The sequence below is a fragment of the Centruroides sculpturatus genome, unplaced genomic scaffold (genome assembly GCF_000671375.1).
Source record: "Centruroides sculpturatus isolate CEXI.00-Female unplaced genomic scaffold, Cexi_2.0 scaffold315, whole genome shotgun sequence".
NCBI classification, from domain to species: domain Eukaryota; kingdom Metazoa; phylum Arthropoda; class Arachnida; order Scorpiones; family Buthidae; genus Centruroides; species Centruroides sculpturatus.
Genome location: NW_019384544.1, coordinates 77,547 through 99,564, shown reverse-complemented (window position 1 = coordinate 99,564; position 22,018 = coordinate 77,547). Strand labels below are relative to the sequence as shown.

Genomic DNA, 22,018 nt, shown 5'->3' with positions numbered 1-22,018 from the left:
GTAGAAATCACAGGGGATGCAAAGAACAGTTACTCATAGATTCAGTCATTCTACGGCAAGCACACAAACAACACAGAAACATACACATGGAATATATAGACTACAGAAAAGCATTTGACAGTGTTCCACACAGTTGGCTGCTACATATTCTACACATGTGCAAAATACATCCATCACTCATTGCATTCTTCCAAAACACTATGCAGCACTGGAGAACAACACTACATCTCAGGGTTAGTAACGCTTCCATACAAACAAACAAAATATTCATTAGGCAAGGAATTTTTCAAGGAGATTCCTTGAGTCCTCTCTGGTTCTGCCTAGCCCTGAACCCATTATCCAACATGTTAATCAACACACAATATGGCTACAATATCAGCCATGAGAAAACAACACAGTTTATGTTGTCACATCTCATGTACTGTACATGGACAACATAAAACTTTATGCATCCACACAAAAATAACTTCAGCAGCTCCTACAAATCACACATTTGTACACCAAGGACATACAAATGGAGTTTGGCTTAGACAAATGCAAAACACTTCACATAGATAAAGGAATCCTGAAGAAAGAAGATTTTGCACTTGAAAATGGGGACGTTGTTGAATCCATGGAAGAGGGAGAGTTCTACAAGTATTTAGGATTCCAACAGGCCAAACTAGCAGAACATACACAAATAAAGCAAAGATTAATTAAAGTAGGTTAAATGCCATTCTCAAAACACAGCTAAATGCAAAACACACAGTTAAAGCAATAAACACATGTCATCCCAGTACTCACATACTCTTTTGGAGTTATACATCGGACTCGCACAGACCTCGAGCAACTCCAAAGGAAAACAAGAACAACACTTACTAAGCATAAACAACAACATCCTAAATCAACCACAGAAAGATTAACCCTTCCACGTAAAGATGGCGGATGTGGCCTGATTGACATAGTTAACCTTCACTACAAACAAATACAGTCACTGCAAGATTTTTTCTACGGGAAACAAGGAACATCACAATTACATAAAGCAGTAACTCTAGCAGACTCAAATAACACACCATTAAACTTACACTCACATCATACAGACTTGACACAACACATAAAAAGCATAGATACCATCAAGCAATCGTGGGCTCGAAAGGCACTCCATGGCAGGCATCCTTATGATCTAGCCCAGAATTTTGTTGACAAAACCGCGTCAAACAGCTGGTTAAATCGGGGATGCCTTTTTGGGGAGACGGAAGGATTCATGATTGCCATACAGGATCAGGTCATAAATACTAAAAACTACAGAAAACACATACTCAAAGATACAACACTCACAAATGACACATGCAGAAAATGTCACATCATGCCAGAAACTATACAACACATCACTTCTGGTTGCAAGCTCTTGGCACAGACAGATTACTTACATAGACACAATCAAGTAGCAAATATAATACACCAAGAGCTTGCAAAGAAACACAAATTGGTAGACATCCACGAACCATACTACAAGTATATTCCACAGACAGTATTGGAAAACAACACGCACAAAATGTACTACGACAGAGCCATAATCACAGATAAAACAATTTACCACAACAGACCAGACATCACACTCATTGACAAACACAATAAAATCACATACATTATAGACATAGCCATTCCAAACACTCACAATGTACAAAACACATGCACTGAAAAAATTAGCAAGTACACAGAACTCGCCGAGGAAATAAGGCATCTGTGGAGGATGGATAGGGTGCTTATTGTACCTGTTGTTCTCTCCTGTACAGGTGTGATACCACACACACTACACAAAAGCCTGGGAACATTACAATTGAGTAGAAATACATACATCACACTACAGAAGGCCACTATATTGAATACATGCCACATTGTTAGGAAATTCCTGAATACAGACACTGACACACTTATTTAATTTTAGTTTTGTTTTGGTTGCTATGCCTTGACTCTGGTCCGGCATAGTACACAGCCACCGGTGTGAACCGAGTAAAATTCACTAAACTCAACATAATAATAATAATAATGGGACTGACCTTTGCTGCAACTTGTATGTAAGTATAAATTTTTAAGACTGATTTTATTATAAGAATACCGACAAGAAGAATTTTGCTACATTCAATCATGTAATACATTTATTTGGTAGTTAAATAGATGCTATTTACATACCTAAGAGGATATTCATCTATGGTCAATGTTTCTATTTTTTCATAAAAAGAAGTAATACATGGACTATTTGACAAGCAGAGTGAAGATGTAGTAAAGTGGATTAACAGTACGTCACTGCATTAAAATGAAACGTTTTGTTGTTAGGCAATAACATCACTGCTAATCAGCTTTACACCTTCACTCTGCTTGTCAAATAGTCTGTGCATTACTTCCTGATGAGAAAATAGAAACATTGACCATAGAGAAATAATCTCTTAAACACATGCTATTTGCATACCTAATTATCAAATAAATGTTAGTACTAAGTATTATATGACTTGCATGTAGTTACATTCGCCTTGTGAGTGTAAAATCTGTCGACATTAAAATTATTTAGTATGATCTTCTGACTAACATTTGATCAGATTTAAACATTTTTTGTTTAACAGTTGGTTACCCACTAAACCTAACATAATAATAATAATTAGAAATTATTACAATCACCAGAGTATTCTACATAACTGCTGTTTTTCTTTCACTAAAGATTTGGTTAGGAAAAAATAAATTAAAAATAATAACAATTTGTGTAAAAATTCATTTTAACATGCATCATTTTTCTTTGTTTTTGTTTTTTACTCTTTCTGCTTTACAGACACTAAGAGGGTGCATCATTTTTCTTGAAGACACAAGGACAGTTACATTGAAATTAAAATCAAACCAGTATTTAAAATCTATTTTAGTAATATATATTTTATAAATGTTAGAGAAAATATACTTTTTTTTCTATAATTTGATAAACAAACTTAAATATTTGAAAAAAATTTTATAAATCTTACCTTTCAGCCAATCCATCTTCAGTCAAACCAGATATAGTGATTGGTTCAAATGGTTCTTCTGATCCAGATATAGTAATTCCCAGAGGTCCACCATGTCTTACTAATTCTACTGTATATACTATATTTCCTGAGCTGTTTGGATCTTCTGAAATTTTGGTAAATTAAAATTAATTTTAAAAGAAACTTAAAATATTTTCTTAAATTTATCAATATATTTACCTGAGAAAGAATCATCTTTCTGAACTCTTAATTTAACAATATTATCACAGTTCTGAAGAATTTGTGCAGCATCTTCAAAGCTACAGTTATCCATTGAAACAGAATCTATTGCAAGTAATTTGTCTCCTGGTTGTAATGTTCCTATTCTGTGTGCAGAGCTTCCCTTTTTAATGTCTGATATAACTGGCAAATTTCCAGATTGGCGATTTTTTGGTGCTGTCAAGATTTTTAAAAATTTACTTACTTGGAACAGCATTTTGTAATTATGATTTCAAGATTTAGTACTTACTAGCAATAGTTATACCCAACCCAGATCCTTTCTTTGCTAGTTTTACAGTAAATGTTCCACTACTAGGTACAACAGATTCAGCAACATCAAATTCTATATCCAATGTGACACGGGGATGAGATTGTTGAATGAGATGCATTACTTCATCTGTAGTCATGCCTTTTGTGCATTTATTATTGACTGCCAATACACGATCTCCTACTTGAATAACTCCAGTTCTATGAAAATATTAAAACATTTTATAAATTTGAAAGTTTAAAATTTTATATATCTGTAGCATTTTGTATCAAGTATATGTTACAACACAAAACAATTTCAATTTTGAAAATAGATGAAAAAGAAAGAGCTACAACTTTATGTAAGAATTTTATATAAATAAAATTTTAATATTAAGAACAATCAGAAGCTGCTATAAAAAATTTGATAAAATCAATCATAATCAATACAAATTTCCCATTTGTATTGAGAAATTTATAAATCATATTTTATAAATTTCTCAATACAAATGAGAAACTATTGTAATCATATGATCACTTTTTTTTTTTTAACAATTTACTATTATCTAAAAAATATGCAAGTGATATGATAAGAGTCAAATGACATGATGTAATAAATAAATTTACTCTTTATGTGGTTCATTCCTGATTAGCCAACACCTGTTTATCCACAATGAACAGTAGAAGAATACTTTGTTGAGAAAGACAAAATAATGCATTACAGTACAGTTTGTTTTATAAATCTCAACCAAGCAACACAAGGAGATCTAGAATTTTTAAAGAATTTGATCTGGTGACTTCTAACAATAAAAATTTTTTAAATAATTAAAGAAATTTTAATTGTAATTGTTACATTCTTTTTTTTTTCACTTATAATCATATTGATCAATGTGGTTTTATTGTTTTGTCTGAAGACGTGTTCTGTTATGTGACCAGCTCTTTTGTCTGGATGGGCATTGTTATAGTTAAGGTAATCTATAAACCCTCCGAGGCTCGATGACAACCAAAGAACCTGGATCAAGGAGGAATATTGCACATGCTCAAGAGAAGAAGCAGGACTTTTTGAAAGGAAAGAGGAGGAGAAAAGATGCATAGATGAGAGAGTCATGAGTTTGTTTCCTTTTAGTATTGTTTCCTTTGTCTTAGTGTCTGTTGTAGCAAATGGACAGAGAAGTGATCGAAAGGACTAAAATAAACTTTAAGTTCCTTGCATTGCAGTCATAGAAAGCATGATTTATTTCTTCTAAGTTCTTTTTTTTTTCCTTTGTTTCTGCAAGAGGAACACTAAAGATCAAGCATTTCCCCACAGTATAAATTAAAATTAAAAGTTCAATGTTTTAAGCACATGTAACATAAAAATAGAGTACAGAAATGTGTTTACCTTAATTCAGTTCATTTAATAGTTTACCAAACATTCCATATTATCCAAGGCATCCTCAGTCTACATTGCCTCAGATACTATGTATATATTCTCAATACATCTATTTATTCACAATTAAAGTTTACTTGGTAAGAGGAAAAAAAAATTACATAATTATTAGCTGTTTAAGAAAAATTTACCGCTGAAAGAATTACATATCTGTTTTTTTTTTTTACATATTTTAGAATGCATACATTCATAATAAATCAATACTAAAATTTATTAAAATTTAAGATTTGAACATTCAAAAAAGTTATGGCCATATTTAATGATTCAATAAAAAAACACCTCCTATAACTTAAATACTTATTTTCTATTTTAAAAAAACCATCAAAATGTTTTTTGTATAGACTGAATATTATGACATGAATTTTACATAGCAAATAGATAGGAATAGAAGGAATATAGCTAAATAATTATGATTTTATAATTATCAAAACCAACTTTTCAGCCATCCCGCCAGGATCAACACTGCAAATTACTGGAGGAGACGTCAATAATTCAGTAGCAAATGCAGAGCTACGCAGAGAAAAGCCAAATCCACAATAGTCAGCACATAAAGTGACTTGGGTTGTATCAGTATGGCATACCTGTCCACTAACACCAGCTAAAACAAGAGATGCTAAAATAAGAAATATGCATTTATTAGTTATATACATTTTTGCACATTTTTTATAATAGTAAACAAGTAAATAATTTTCTGCAACAATGTCAAGTATCTTATAAACAAGTATCTTATAAATTATCATCAAGCTATTTAATTTGTACTGCATTATTCTATTTGGATTTAGTAGTATCAAACCAAGATTGTTACCAATATATAAATAGTATGAAACAAAAATTTACAATATAGCAAACTGGCAAATGTGCTTCATTAGGCCACATTTCCACAGGTGAGAAAACCTCTGCAAGTATTGTCTGACAGACTGTCAGATAGCCAAGTTGCTTGTGTATATGGTACTGCAACAGTTTTCAAGCACTTGCTGTGAGCGCAATAAATTACGAGTGTACACAGAATCATGTCAATGTCCAACAGATCTCACAAGTAAGGATTAGTTCTGAATTTCTTGTATTGAATACTATACAACCAACAAAATAAACTATTGCTGCTAGTGTAGCAATAATTAGTTTGTTGGTTTGAATATTTTTACAAGATAATGGAAGGCACAAGAATGGTCCTGTGACAACATTAAAAAGCTAACAGAACTTTACGAATGTTTGTAAATGCTTATGGTATTGCTGAAATATACCTAGATTATAAAAAATATGAAAAAACACTGTATTTACTAGCATTGTAAGAAAATTTTCACAACTATCCAAGAAGTGCACAACTTAAGGAGCCTATAAAAGAATGAATTGAAAAAAATCAAAATTAAGAAAAGTAGCAATGGGAGGGATGAATTAATTGTTTGAAATTTTTTCTGAAATTATCTTTATATTTTAAGCAAATTCAATAGAGAAATGAAGACAATTAGGCCTAAATATGCTTACCCAATGCCATAAATCATAGCATTAAGATGAATCTTTCCATTGGTGTTATAGAATCTTGTATATAATTATCTTGCTTTTTAATAACATATCCAACTTTTTGTAGCAAAATCTTGAAATCTACCACAAATGAAATTGAAAAACTAGTGGAAGTCTTGTATTTGCAGTTCTGTAACTAAATTGTTAAAACAACTGAATTTTGTTTGCTTCAAAATCCATTATTGGACCCAAATGGACCTCTTTTTATTTAAAAATAATGCTAATATTGCAGCTACTATTCATTCACGTCTATATGGCATGGTTTCAATGTATGAAAAATGAAATTGTGATAGTTCTTGCGACATCTTGAACTATCCTGTATATACAACACTGCAAAAACTTATGACAGTATCTTTTGACAGTTATTGCTGACAATATTGCAGCAATTTACTCATTAGTGTAAACAGTATTGAAAGTAACTTTTGCAAGACTTCCTAGAGTTTTCTCACCTGTGGAAACATAGAACAGTATTCTTGTCATCATCTCTCATCTTTCGTCTCTCACAAGCCAGTCGCTGATTGGCTAATCATTTGTTTATGTCTAGAGAAATCATTGCGTCTCTCCAAATGCGATTCTGGACAACTTTTTCTCTTGACGATTCTTTCGTTTGTCAGAGATGAGCGGATAGTTGTCTTTTGTCTTAATTTTGTTATATCCAATATGGACGACTGGATGCTACTCGTGCTGTACAATTATATTAGAGAACGTTCTCTATCTCAGAAAAGAATATTTTGAGAGAGAAAATGCTTCCGATTTTTTTCCAGTGCCTACTCGGAAACGCCACTGATTCCATTTTTTTTTTTGTTTTAATTATCCTACATCAATTACTGAACTATCAAATATGATATTAATCTTAGATAGTTAAGGAGAAATTAGATGGTAATATTTTGAAAAATATCTAGGTACGCACACTTTTCTAACTTAGGTTATTAAACTTTTTATTTGTTAAGAGACAAATTGACATTACAATCTGTAAAAACATTATAAAACAAAAAACATACATTCATCAAAATTATGTGCTTTATCTGAACATATACTATCCTTGCTACGTGATCTATGATTACATACTTTGCATTTTCGAAAATTTTACAATTTCATTAGTTAAAATTCTATACTGTGTTGTGCACGCAGATAACCCAAACATGTATAATCATCATCATCAATGAAGACGAGATCGTTAAAAGTGACCAGAATTGCCACTGTTTCTGAGAGATGAATTTCGTCTCTTGTTTTGATGTCATTCATCATTGAAAGAAGAGACAAGAGATAAGTGACCAGAATACAGCCCATGGTCTTATAGCTTTCAGCTAACATATAACAATTAAATATTTGCATATACTGACAGATTTACCAATGACAATAGTAGTAATAGAGAATAATCACTATGCTATAGTTTATCATGATATTTAAATTCAAAATAAAATAAAAATTTACCATTTGAAACACACGATAATGGAAGTGAAGATTGTGTATTATCGTTACATCCAGACCACTTTCTTGTAGAATGGAATGGTTGATTAGACAAATATGATGAAAAAGATTGTCTACCAAATGATGATAAAGTATTGAAACTAGACACACTTGGCATATAAGAAGGCACAGGCGGCATTAATGCACCTAAAATAATAAGTTATTATTGAAACATTTTTGTATTTGTTTAATTAATGGTGAATAATAATAAATACCTCTTCGAACATTTACATCTGGAACACGTTTAATTGCTATTTGTCTTGCCGGTAAAATTTCCAGTTTAACCATGTCATTTACATTTACTTTCAACAATTGCATTGCTTCAGCTGGAGTCATTTGATCTACTTTTGTACCATCTATGGAAAGAATATGATCTCCTACATGCAATGCACCACATCTAAATGGAAAATGATGTGACAATTATAACCAATCAGAAAATTTTAATAATTTCATTTTGCATCAGCATGATAATTCTGCATTGTATGAAACTTTTATTAACTACTTAAAAATAAAGTAATTATATCAAACAATTTACGAGTGCCAATGAATTTAAAACAAAAAGACTGGAGGATTATCTTAATATTCTGCCAACTGACTGAATTCAGCTTGTAATTCAATATGAATTTGGGAGTATTTTGATGTCAGCATTGAAAACAAAAGAAGACAAGTATCAGATTTAAAGTTCTGATTATTTTTGAGTGTTAAAAAAATAGTGTAGCACACTCCAAAATATTACTTTTCCAGTTATTATATCAATAGAATTATTATAGAATATAACATAGAGAAAGTTTCATAAACAGTCAAATTTTGGGATTGGATGAACCAAAACTTTTGAAACTCAGCGGAGTTATTTTTATATATGGAGCACTGATGCTGTTAAGTTTTGGTTATTGAAAATTGAGAGATTTGGGAGATAGAGAAGAGATCATGGTCATATCTCAAGTGGGATCAAACTTAATGAAAAGTTTACTTGTTAATGACATTTACAATTTTTATTTAATTGTAAATACCAATAATGAATAATTCCTATACCAAAAATAAAACTTTTGAATTTTTATAGTAATTAAAAATATAAAAATTATTCTTTTAATAACATTTTTTAACGGATGTCACCACACAATTTGTTTAAACTTAAATATTCTTTTTTAATAGAAAAATTTTCCATAATTTAAAAAAATTACTCATTTTAAGCTATTATTATTTAAATTTTATCTTAGTACAAGTGAAAATTACCAGACTTTTTTCCAGTCCCCTTAACCTTCCACTCATTTATTTACAGAATATTAAAGAATTACAACAATATTCTTTTAGACACTTTATATAGTTAATGAAATCTTCATAAAGAAAAAGAAACATGTTTCAAATTTGAAACAATCAGTGTTTAAATTTGAATTTTTAATTCTAAATACATTGCTACGTATTTTAAATTTTTTTGAAAATTTACCTTTCTGCAATGCTCGCTTGTTTAATACTTTCAATGACCATTTTATTTTCAGGCTTTGGCAATCTTGTTAATGTAATTCCTAAATTAGAACCAGGTGTTTTGTCTATTTCAACTAGTAATGGACCAGATGCATTATTAACAGCATCTAAAAAAGTACAACACAACTTATTTTAAAATAAATCTTTTTAAAAAAGTTAACTAATAATTGAAATTTAAAACTAACCTAAAATAGACACATCATATTCAAGGGTGAATAATGCCTCCCTGGTAACCTGTTTCAAGATACTCATGGCTTCTTGTAGAGTTGCCAGAGTTAAATTAAAACTATCGACTGCAAGTAAACGGTCTCCTGCCTTAATGGTCCCTTCTCTTTAATTCAAAATTATATTTTATTTCTCTTATTACAAATTTTATTAGGATACAAACTGAGAAACAAACCTGTCTGCTGGTCCTCCAAATCGAACATTCGTAATTGTTAGAGGTCTAGATTTTAACCTGTCCAAGCATGCTCCACCACGAAGAGTAAATCCGAAACTACCGGTTTCTTTTTCTAATTTAATTTGAATTACTTTTGGGCAGACACAGGGCGATGATTCAGCATCTGAAAATCAAAGGCAAAATTTTGCCTTTGTAACACATATACTATGAACATTATCAGACTAATAATTTACATAGCTCTGAAAATTGGCTTACATGAAGTAGGTATTTCATACTCCACTTCTAAAGTAACTTTTTCCTCTGCATTTTTTAATAAATTTACAATTTCATCATGTTTCAGTTTATTTGTCCGAATGCCATTTATTGACACAATATAGTCTCCAACGGCCAGCGCATCACACCTATTAAAATTTTTCCCAGCAAAAAAATAATTATTATATTCTGTGACCAAACAATTTATAAAACTATGCAAGACACATAATGATATATTAAAATTCATTTCAAATTATTTTATAAAAAAACAATACAAACAAATTTAACAATCTTTATAAAGAAATTTATTATTGACTTTTGTAAAATGTAAATGTATTAAATAAAATAACATAATCAAATTACCATTAATAACAATTTTATTTTATACTATTTGCATACAATAAAATAGTTATTAATGGTAATTTGATTACATTATTTTATTTAATACATAATTCATGTATAATAATTTATAAATATATATAATCATAACTATAAACTTTGTTTTTGCAATATCTATGTGTATCTCTTATAAACACACAAATTATAATTATTTAAATCTAAAATATATCCTAAATTTAAAAAAAATAGTTGTTAGGAAAAAAGCTGGACAATAATTACCAGTACTATAAATATAACTTAAAATCTTTATTTTTTGATAAATTCTTTTATCAAAAAATTTGAAATTAAGTATTATTTCAATTAAATTTTCATTACATAAAGACTTTTGAGGCCTGGCAAAGAACATCCTAAATTTAAAAAGAATCTCAGATCTAAGCACATAACTAAGTTTAGAAATATTTGAAAAAGTGCATCTTAAATATGAATATATTCAATCATTTTAGTGATACTGAGGAGAACAACATTAAAATTTTGTAGTTACAATTTAACAGAAACTATGTTAAAAGAAATAAAAATACTTCTTTTTGTAATTAAATAGAACTAGAATTTTCATCCTTATGTTAAAACTTTCCCACAATAAATGTTTCATTAAAAAAATAGTTTATTAAATACGAAGGATGTTTACACATTTTTAGAACACATGTTTTAATTCAGATTTGATAAAGCCATTTTATATTTTAACATTAAAATAAAAAGTTATTTTCAATTATAAATTTTAAATAAATGGTAATTGTTTTCTTTGCATTGTTTTTACTTTGAGAATGGACATAACAATTCATATACAGCAATTTATTTAAATAATTTATAAAATCTTTGTTAAAAATTTTTTTGATGTAGAAATTAACAATTCTTAATTTAAAAATGTCTTTTAATATTTTTCTCAAATAGTAGTATTCTTATTTCTAATCTCTATGTTATGATAATGGTGTCTCAAAACAAACTTATTACTATTTAATAAAACTTAAGGTTTTAATATTGAATTAATGACTCTCGAAACAAGAAATATTTTAATAAGTATTGATGTTATTGTAAAATAAACAATATTAATTTTTAAAAATTAACTTTAAAAGACTGAGATAAATAAATTTGTTGGAGTTCTATAAACATTTTCAGCCATCAGAAATCAAAAATGACTTTAGACTGAAGAGACTAATGGTCATTTACAAATATTTTAAGAAAGAACAGACAAGTTTCCCATGCAGACAATCTGTTTATAATTTTAATTAAATAATATTTTTACAAAACATTTATTTGCTTTCACTTTATAAAATTTATGAAATTAAAAGACATTCTAACCTGTGGGCAATACTTCCTGGTCTTAAGTTAGATATGTGTGGATGGCAGCCTTTATCTATGCCACCTGAAAAATTTATATATATCATATAATATATCAGTAAAATAACTGAATTTTAAATATAATATACCATTGGACTATATTTACCAGATATTGTTAAACCTAAAGTATGGCCTTCTTTCACCAATTCGACTATCGATGTTCCTCTTTTCTCTTCTAAATGAAAAAAAGTATCAATCAAAACAATACTTTGTGCTTATATTACATTTGGGATTAAATTCCTAAATACCTTAATGTATTGATCAAGTATAAACCATATTCCACAAACATTTGAACATATCAAACAACAATGCAGAACAGACACACACAATTCATTGACAATACCCAAACAGTAGTCACTCGTGAAGATAAACAGCAATAAACCAATGCACCATTCAAAAAAATAACACGACAATCACAGACACTATAGACACAAAATTAATTTTAACACACAAATTTATTCCTAGAAACAGCAAAGATATAGAAACTTATTCTATTGGAAGCAATAGTGCTTGCAATATGCAAAGAACTCAATTAGAAATGCTAGTACATCAGCCAATTAGGCATGGGATAGCTGTTCTGACATCAGATACATACTACCACTTTATTGGCTATCAAAAGCAGTTAGTCTTAGCAGCAGCAACAAACATTCAACATGTCGTAATTTTTCTTAGTGGTGTGGCAAGTCACTACAGTGATGTTTTATGGGATTATTTCTATAATAATTGCTGCCACCATTTGTTGTTGCTGTTGGAAATATACAAGTGGAATCAAGACATTCACTAATGCATAAGTGAAAAAATAGCAGTGTCAAAAAACTACTTTTAAAACCTTTTTGCTGGAATAAATATATTGTATTACAATGGAATATATATAAATTCCGAAGTTATATACAGTAGAGTCCTGCACAACACGCAAATAAAGCAAGCAACATCCTCGAATTTTGTTGATCAGAGGTATACGTTTTTTTCAACTAATAGGCCAAAGTTTAAACTTTCATAAATTGTGTGATAATGCAGGTTTTGATAACACGATTTCCTATAATGCGTAACGAATCCCCCACATTGTACAGGACTCTGATAAAAAATCGGTAGAAAGGAAGATTGATGCAATTTAAATTAAAACAGTGTATCAACATTGACAGTTAATGAAAAATTATTAATTTTTTTATTTTGAATTTGTTATGCTACAAGATTTTCAATCCTGTATAGACAGATAGATGAATGACAGTGAAAGGTTATCTTGTTGTATTTGTTGTTTGTAATTTTGTTCCAGATCTGGTAATAAAGTGAATATGCACTTAAACATAAAACTACATTTAATTTTAAAGCAGTAACTCTCTACACCAGGGATTTTTTTTTTCATTCTTGATTCTTCCAGTCCTGTGAGTATTAAGGGAACCTTTTAATCATACCCATCATAGTTTTTACCAGTAAGGGATGGGACCAGACATATCTAGGACAGACTACCCCATGAAAAATTCTTGGGGTTTTTTGATGATCTAGATTTGATCCCTGAGCCCAGAGTGATAGGCCTTAAACACTTCGGCCATCTGGCTGTCCCTGTACACAATGCTAGAATATAGTAATGGGAAAATAAAAACATGACGACAATGTTTCTTTTCTAAGTTTATGAAGAAACAACTAATTCTCATTTTATCAAACACCTGACTACCTGAAGTTCAAATTCCCAACTTCTTTTCTTATATCAGATCATACTATGTAATCGTTATGGAGACATCAATAGTTTAAATTCATTTCATTTTTTACAAATAAATGGCCAACTCTTTAAAATATCAACAATCTTGTTTTAATTTACTAATATTTTAATTTTTTATATATAAAATTTATAATTGTTATTCTGAAATGTAAGGATAACCAGAAACTTGAAAAGCACACTCCAGAAATAATGGTATGTTGGGTTGCAATGCCTCTGGAAATTATAATTTGGCATACAGGTTAAAGTCTAGCAACCCAACCCATTTCTCAGAGAACAGTGAATATGTATCACCTGAAAGAACTAAGCTTTACTGATCAGTTATAAAATTTAGCAAAATTTCCCTTTTATACTGATCAGAAGACCCTGGTTTTTGCTCTCTGGCATCAATTACACAGCTCACTCAATGTCACATTGAAGTGTTTCATCTAATGTATTGTTTTTTTTTACATTTCAGGATCTGGTTACTTTAGCCTTTTCTAATCTGTATCCAACACTTTGGCATCACGTGACTACATGGCTACTTTCAATATTGATACAAATGTCACAAATATAACATCCAAGAAAAAAAAAGCTATTTCACGACATCTTTGTATTTTCCAATTTTTTGGAAATACATTTCTTCCAAATAACCAAAGCCAATGCTGCTAATTAAACTTTCTAGACATCAAACAAAAATTTCTCATGCATCTGCCATTTTATAAAATTCAACATATGCATCTGTTTTACTTTTGATGATTACCAAACCACAACACAAGCAACAGGAAAAGAACTTACAAAGCAGATCAATCAATCACACCAAATTACACTTCAACGACACATAATCGATGTGGATGGTCACGTTTGAACACACGGTGTAAAATAATGATAATTTTGTGAAGTGAAATAAATAACTTCACTTTACAAACTTATGGTTTTATTATTGTAGCACCATATTTTCACCTAGTAGTGAAATTCTGAACTAATTTTTGTTTCCCAAAGCCTCACCATGGCACAAATAACATATCCCAAGTTTCATCAGCATACATCTATTAGAGTCAGCCCGAGTAGGCTCTAAATAGAGTCTTTTTAATTATAACCATTCCATACTTGTATCTTTGATAGAACCTTAGAATATAGAACATAGTACCATGCCTAGCCGACGGCAGTTAACTCTCGACTAACAGGAAGCGGTCCTACAGACCATTAAGGAATTTAATTTTTCTACAAGTCTTTCCTGTTAGTAGAGAAAATCTTCTGTCCCTGTACCTTTAAATGAACTTACAGTCCGCCAGTTTAAAAGCAAAGCTTGCGATAATCCATAATAGTATTCATTTTATTCTAGTTTGTATTCACAAACAGTCTCCGAGACCACCGTAAGTAACATTACTAGATTTTCTCAATTGTACGACTTAGCCATGCAAAAAAAAATGTGCAAAGACTGCGTACACAGTTAAAACATAAAAATAATTTATTTTGTATAAATAATGCATACTCCTAAAGAAAAGGAAAGGAAAAAAGAATTAATTATTCTGACAATATTAGTCCAGATTAAACTGAATTTTGTTCTAATCAATAACAAAAGAAATAAAGTTTATTTCTGAATCGACTAATGTATATTCTTATCTTTCAAATCGAATAAATTCTTAATTACAGACGATGTAAGCTAAATGCAAATTAAACTAGGCAGCTCCGAGACGCATCACGTTACTTGTAAGAAAAAACATTATCAAGTTAATGGTTAATTATTAATCACGGAAATATAAAAACAAGTCCTTTATAAAGATCAATCCGACGACGCTACCGAATTACATTTATAATCTCATAAAATCGAAAATAAATAAATTTCTTATTAGTATAAACAACAAAGCAATTTTTCCCTCTAAAAATAACTATCCATAAATAACTGCCCTTTACAACTTTCCGGTGGTAGTTACGAACGCAAAACTACGACAAAATAACGTTTTAAGTAATCACCACGTCAAATTGCAAGTTAAACAAGAATTATTCGCCACAACAGACCCAGTCGAACGATACGGATAGTCATAAGTTACAAAGTTCAAAAAAAACTAACTTACCACTGACGAATCCCATCCTATCGATCGCCAGCGCTTCCGAAGTATCTCGTCCGTAGGAATTATCTTTAAAAAAGAAAATATATATANTGGAGACATCAATAGTTTAAATTCATTTCATTTTTTACAAATAAATGGCCAACTCTTTAAAATATCAACAATCTTGTTTTAATTTACTAATATTTTAATTTTTTATATATAAAATTTATAATTGTTATTCTGAAATGTAAGGATAACCAGAAACTTGAAAAGCACACTCCAGAAATAATGGTATGTTGGGTTGCAATGCCTCTGGAAATTATAATTTGGCATACAGGTTAAAGTCTAGCAACCCAACCCATTTCTCAGAGAACAGTGAATATGTATCACCTGAAAGAACTAAGCTTTACTGATCAGTTATAAAATTTAGCAAAATTTCCCTTTTATACTGATCAGAAGACCCTGGTTTTTGCTCTCTGGCATCAATTACACAGCTCACTCAATGTCACATTGAAGTGTTTCATCTAATGTATTGTTTTTTTTTACATTTCAGGATCTGGTTACTTTAGCCTTTTCTAATCTGTATCCAACACTTTGGCATCACGTGACTACATGGCTACTTTCAATATTGATACAAATGTCACAAATATAACATCCAAGAAAAAAAAAGCTATTTCACGACATCTTTGTATTTTCCAATTTTTTGGAAATACATTTCTTCCAAATAACCAAAGCCAATGCTGCTAATTAAACTTTCTAGACATCAAACAAAAATTTCTCATGCATCTGCCATTTTATAAAATTCAACATATGCATCTGTTTTACTTTTGATGATTACCAAACCACAACACAAGCAACAGGAAAAGAACTTACAAAGCAGATCAATCAATCACACCAAATTACACTTCAACGACACATAATCGATGTGGATGGTCACGTTTGAACACACGGTGTAAAATAATGATAATTTTGTGAAGTGAAATAAATAACTTCACTTTACAAACTTATGGTTTTATTATTGTAGCACCATATTTTCACCTAGTAGTGAAATTCTGAACTAATTTTTGTTTCCCAAAGCCTCACCATGGCACAAATAACATATCCCAAGTTTCATCAGCATACATCTATTAGAGTCAGCCCGAGTAGGCTCTAAATAGAGTCTTTTTAATTATAACCATTCCATACTTGTATCTTTGATAGAACCTTAGAATATAGAACATAGTACCATGCCTAGCCGACGGCAGTTAACTCTCGACTAACAGGAAGCGGTCCTACAGACCATTAAGGAATTTAATTTTTCTACAAGTCTTTCCTGTTAGTAGAGAAAATCTTCTGTCCCTGTACCTTTAAATGAACTTACAGTCCGCCAGTTTAAAAGCAAAGCTTGCGATAATCCATAATAGTATTCATTTTATTCTAGTTTGTATTCACAAACAGTCTCCGAGACCACCGTAAGTAACATTACTAGATTTTCTCAATTGTACGACTTAGCCATGCAAAAAAAAATGTGCAAAGACTGCGTACACAGTTAAAACATAAAAATAATTTATTTTGTATAAATAATGCATACTCCTAAAGAAAAGGAAAGGAAAAAAGAATTAATTATTCTGACAATATTAGTCCAGATTAAACTGAATTTTGTTCTAATCAATAACAAAAGAAATAAAGTTTATTTCTGAATCGACTAATGTATATTCTTATCTTTCAAATCGAATAAATTCTTAATTACAGACGATGTAAGCTAAATGCAAATTAAACTAGGCAGCTCCGAGACGCATCACGTTACTTGTAAGAAAAAACATTATCAAGTTAATGGTTAATTATTAATCACGGAAATATAAAAACAAGTCCTTTATAAAGATCAATCCGACGACGCTACCGAATTACATTTATAATCTCATAAAATCGAAAATAAATAAATTTCTTATTAGTATAAACAACAAAGCAATTTTTCCCTCTAAAAATAACTATCCATAAATAACTGCCCTTTACAACTTTCCGGTGGTAGTTACGAACGCAAAACTACGACAAAATAACGTTTTAAGTAATCACCACGTCAAATTGCAAGTTAAACAAGAATTATTCGCCACAACAGACCCAGTCGAACGATACGGATAGTCATAAGTTACAAAGTTCAAAAAAAACTAACTTACCACTGACGAATCCCATCCTATCGATCGCCAGCGCTTCCGAAGTATCTCGTCCGTAGGAATTATCTTTAAAAAAGAAAATATATATATATAATGTAAGATTAGGTAAACATAATTACATTTTAAATTATAAGTTATATTTAATAAATTGGATTTAATTCCGTTTGGAGAAGTTTCCGGCCGGCAGTAACACCGAGCGAGACAGAGACGATAATGGTGGTTTGGTTTAAGGAGTTTGAAAGTAAATTGCATTTCGCACGACTTACCGACTGCCGAACGATCATTCAAGCTTTCTCGTTTTCCACAAAACTGCAATACTTTGCTGACGACGGTAACCACGGCGTTTTTTGCCATGTCATTTCGACTACACCCGACGCTCTTAAGTTTTCGTATAAGAGAGAAGCAAAAAATAACTTTTTTCTCAAACAGATTTAGACTAGACTCGACTTCTATTTTTCTTCTCGTCTGTCACTCTGCCAATCTTATTTTACGGTCGTTTTATTTTACCCCGACGACTCGAGCTGCAGGTGAATGTATCGAGGGGCAAACCCAGTGATTCACCCGGACGGAACTTTTACGCGAACGTCTTTCCACTTATAGCAAAGAAGGACGTCGGATAAAACGTTTTATGAGCTACGACGCGCAGACTTTTTTTTTAACTCGACTACTATTAATTCGACTGATGGAATATGTCCCGTTATCAATGTTCTTCTAATGTTTCGCATTCCGTTATTGCGTGTAATTTATTTTAAAACTGATAAAATTTAATTCGTTAATTTATATGATTAAAAGCACTTTCCGCTATCGTCTTAAGTCATTAATTTAAATATTATTTCATAGATTTAAAAAACTTTTTTACAAACTACAGATTCCTTTTAGAATTTTATGCTACAATCATTTTATATTAAAAGGCCGTACAAATGTTCCGACATTTTTTAATTATATAATTAAGCCTGGTGTTTAATATAAAATAATTCGGGAATTTACGTTTACTTAAAAAAGGAGGAAGAAAACGTTGGCTACAAATTACGGTTTCTTTTTCGCAAGAATAGTAACTGTTTCAAAACATTTAAAGTAAGTATAGCTCGTTTGGAACGTTCACTTTCCGAAGGTCTCGAATGTAGGCCCAAACATATATTTTTAACATCTCGCCCACGTTTACAAATATCGAGTAAAAAAACAACTCTGCGTAAGCGTAACACTATTATACTAAAAACAATAAGAAAACCGTTTTAAATGAAATATTTATTGATAATTTATCGATATACAATAAATCCCAGCTAACTCGGATGATAGATGATGAAAATTTTGAGAGTTCGCGAAAGTCCGACGACGTGGAAAACGAGAAGGATATATAGTAATTTATTACAATCGGCTCTGTGCAGAAGTTTACCGAGCTTTAGTAGTTTCTACTGCCGAATTTATGGGAAACGAGTTCAAATTTTTCGTGACGATATATTATGCGGCAATGTACTGTAAAGACTTGCCGAGTAGTTATACAGTATAATGCACGATATCGAAAACACTCTTTAATTATAATGTTTTCTACGGTCGAGGAATTTTAAATTACTGTACAATTTTTCGAAAAAGTTTATCCGAGTTGGCGGGAGTTTACTGTATTTTTCGATTTAAACAAATGTTATTACTGTACGCAGTAAAATATTCTCAGAATAAATTTATTTTTACCGTAAGAGTTTGCCCCTTATTTCGAAATTAAATTTTGAACTATCAATGACTAATAACGAAAATTCTACCGAAACGTAGATTGCTTTTAGCTGGCAAAAAGATTTCCATTGACTACTCGTGTAAATTAGCAATAGACGGTTTGCGAACTCTCGAATAAACTAAGCATTAAAACTACACTTTTTAGACCTTATTTCGAGAAATAATGAAGTAGAATCGCGTAATTATATATTCTTTAATCCGATATTCTAGATTTTAAAACTCGATTATTAATTATTATTATTATTATAGAGCTTGAAAGTTAAAATGTACTTAAGATTCGAATGTAATGTTCCGTTTGACCTTTTAAGTGCTCGAGTAAGGTCAAAGTCTCGAAGCATGCCAATCCGATTTAAAAAATATGCTCAAATGTTTATAAATAATTCCGAAAATAATGTCGCGAGACGGATTTCTTTCGGTGTCCCTAAAATCTCTCGACCGTGTCTAGATTCTTGCGATATTATTTAATTAAAAACAGTTGCGAGATAGAATTTGAGACGTTTCTGGTTTTGGAAGTGTACGGAGATATCAAAGATGGTGATTTGCTACAAATAGACAACGAAGCATACGAGATTTCTTAAATGTGTTCACGTTAATACGTTATTGAATAAAACAGTAGAGTCGAATATTTAAGAAATTAATTTTTTTTTATATAAAATTATATTTAATATTCAAAATTTCTGTAATCTAGAACAGTATATTAATAAAATTACGTAAGAAACAAATTTAATTACAAAATAATTAAAACTCTGATAATTAAGAAATGAATGAAATGTTTACGTCGCAAGTTTCATTCATTCTTCATTCTTTTGATTTTCATTGTTTACTACATCCCCGTTTAAGGTGTAAAAATTCGTTTATCATTTTGCATCTATCAATATAAATAGCACAATATTTAGTTTTTAACGTTATAAAAGAGATATTTTATATATAATATACAGGTATACCTCGCCTTACGTCGGTAATTGGTTCCAGCAGAACGACTTAAGTCGAATTTACTTGTCTCCGAATCTACTTGTCACTAGGCTAAACCATAAATTACCATTTCCCGTTCTGTATTTTATTTATTTATGCATTTTTAATAATATATGGTTAATAAGGATCTATTTTAAGCTTACAAACAAATAAATTTTAGTTTTTAATATAGTACAGAAAAAAGTAATCTAAATTTACGAATGTATGTACTGTAAATATATTATATACTTGTAAATGTATATATTATAATATGATTTTATGTGCTTTAAACATTTTTCTAGTGATATTACGACTTCAGTATTTGTGGCGGACGGACGTAAAGTCGAATAAAATGACTTAAATTTGATTTTTATTTTTCCATATATTTTTTTGACAAACGACGTATAATCGGGAACGACGTAACTCGAAACGACGAAAGTCGAGGTATACCTGTATTACCAAAATTATTTTAGGGAATATTAACCATCAAATTCTGTTTTCGATTTAAGTTATAATCTATAAAATATCAATTTCGTCACTATTCGAGAGATGAGATCGCTAGCATCAAAGTTATAAAAAAAGAAAGAAAAATGTTAACAGAGTACATAAAATTTCAACGATTATCGAAGAATCGAAACCAAATGTATACAGCGTTTTATCACAAATATAATTTTTTAAATTTTGCATATGCGTTTCGAATGTATTTTAAAAACTCTTAAATTAATATTTTCAGTAGAAGTACGAAACGAATTAAATGAAAAGCGGATAAAATTATAGGATAAATTTACGGAAGTTTTGCACGTCTAGCACGATGAATGCGATCCAATATGAAACTTAAAAAAAATTTATTCGTGAAAAAACCGCGTTACGAAAAATTTTCCTAAATTAGATTTTCCATACGTTCTTACACGATTTAAACTTAAGTTGTTCAGTTTCGAAGTTAATTCTAATCGCTTTTTCTCTAAATTTTCACGGGACGATTAATTCTTACGTAGTCACGTCAAAGTTAACCCGATTTTTGAGCATAGGAGACATCGAAGTCATATTAAAAAAACTTTTAATGTTATCGCACTGACTAATTTTAACTTGTTTTATCGCTATGAATTTTTTGGGCTGCATAACGCCCATTTTGTTAGTAATTGTAAGGGTTTATATATTTTAAATTATAAAGTATTTTCAATCGTTTTAACACGTTAAATTTTTTCTAATGTAGAGAGAAAAAAAGCGTGCTACGTGCATTGTGGGGAAATGCAGTATCTTTTAAAACTGATAAAAAATTTAAAGTAAAATCAAGAAAACCTAAAATCCTATTTTTTATTTCTAGAAAATAATTGGAAAAATTGGCTTCCGTAATTTTACTAAAATTCCATTGTTATCTATCACAAAATATTTATATTGCTGTTTAATTCATAAAATAGTCATTTGCGGAATATCATACAATTAAGTCGAATGGAAAATTTTCGGATTTTTGCATAATTTCTTCAAAAACTTGTATTTTCTATATTAAAAAGCTTCTTGACTGTATTATTTAATTACAAAAACTAATGAACAGGCTTATTACACACCCAGCCTATTTTATTTAATTAACTTATCCAAAATGCATTTTTTTAAATACTGTACGTTAATTAAATAGGCTGAGGGTGGGCAAACGACAGACTCCGCCACAAGC

At 30.2% G+C, this 22,018-nt stretch overlaps 1 protein-coding gene across 4 annotated transcripts in view; it reads right to left on the bottom strand.

The window, feature by feature from the left end:
• The window catches only part of LOC111623443 (glutamate receptor-interacting protein 1-like), a 54,257-nt gene that overhangs the window by 17,505 nt on the left and 14,734 nt on the right, over nt 1-22,018 (bottom strand). The window contains exons 1-14 of one of the 4 annotated variants that reach the window (XM_023366019.1): nt 17,940-18,490; nt 17,677-17,739; nt 11,883-11,951; nt 11,738-11,801; nt 10,046-10,191; nt 9,791-9,953; nt 9,576-9,721; nt 9,353-9,497; nt 8,124-8,305; nt 7,873-8,055; nt 5,356-5,533; nt 3,496-3,713; nt 3,207-3,422; nt 2,988-3,132 (exon numbers count right to left, since the gene is read on the bottom strand). In XM_023366019.1, coding sequence (XP_023221787.1) covers nt 2,988-3,132; nt 3,207-3,422; nt 3,496-3,713; nt 5,356-5,533; nt 7,873-8,055; nt 8,124-8,305; nt 9,353-9,497; nt 9,576-9,721; nt 9,791-9,953; nt 10,046-10,191; nt 11,738-11,801; nt 11,883-11,951; nt 17,677-17,739; nt 17,940-18,027 — 2,006 coding nt within the window. In that variant the 5' untranslated portion in view covers nt 18,028-18,490. Of the gene's footprint in view, nt 1-2,987; nt 3,133-3,206; nt 3,423-3,495; nt 3,714-5,355; nt 5,534-7,872; nt 8,056-8,123; nt 8,306-9,352; nt 9,498-9,575; nt 9,722-9,790; nt 9,954-10,045; nt 10,192-11,737; nt 11,802-11,882; nt 11,952-15,547; nt 15,611-17,676; nt 17,740-17,939; nt 18,491-22,018 lie in introns of those variants that run through there. The other 3 variants (XM_023366018.1, XM_023366020.1, XM_023366021.1) reach the window with 3 other exon arrangements.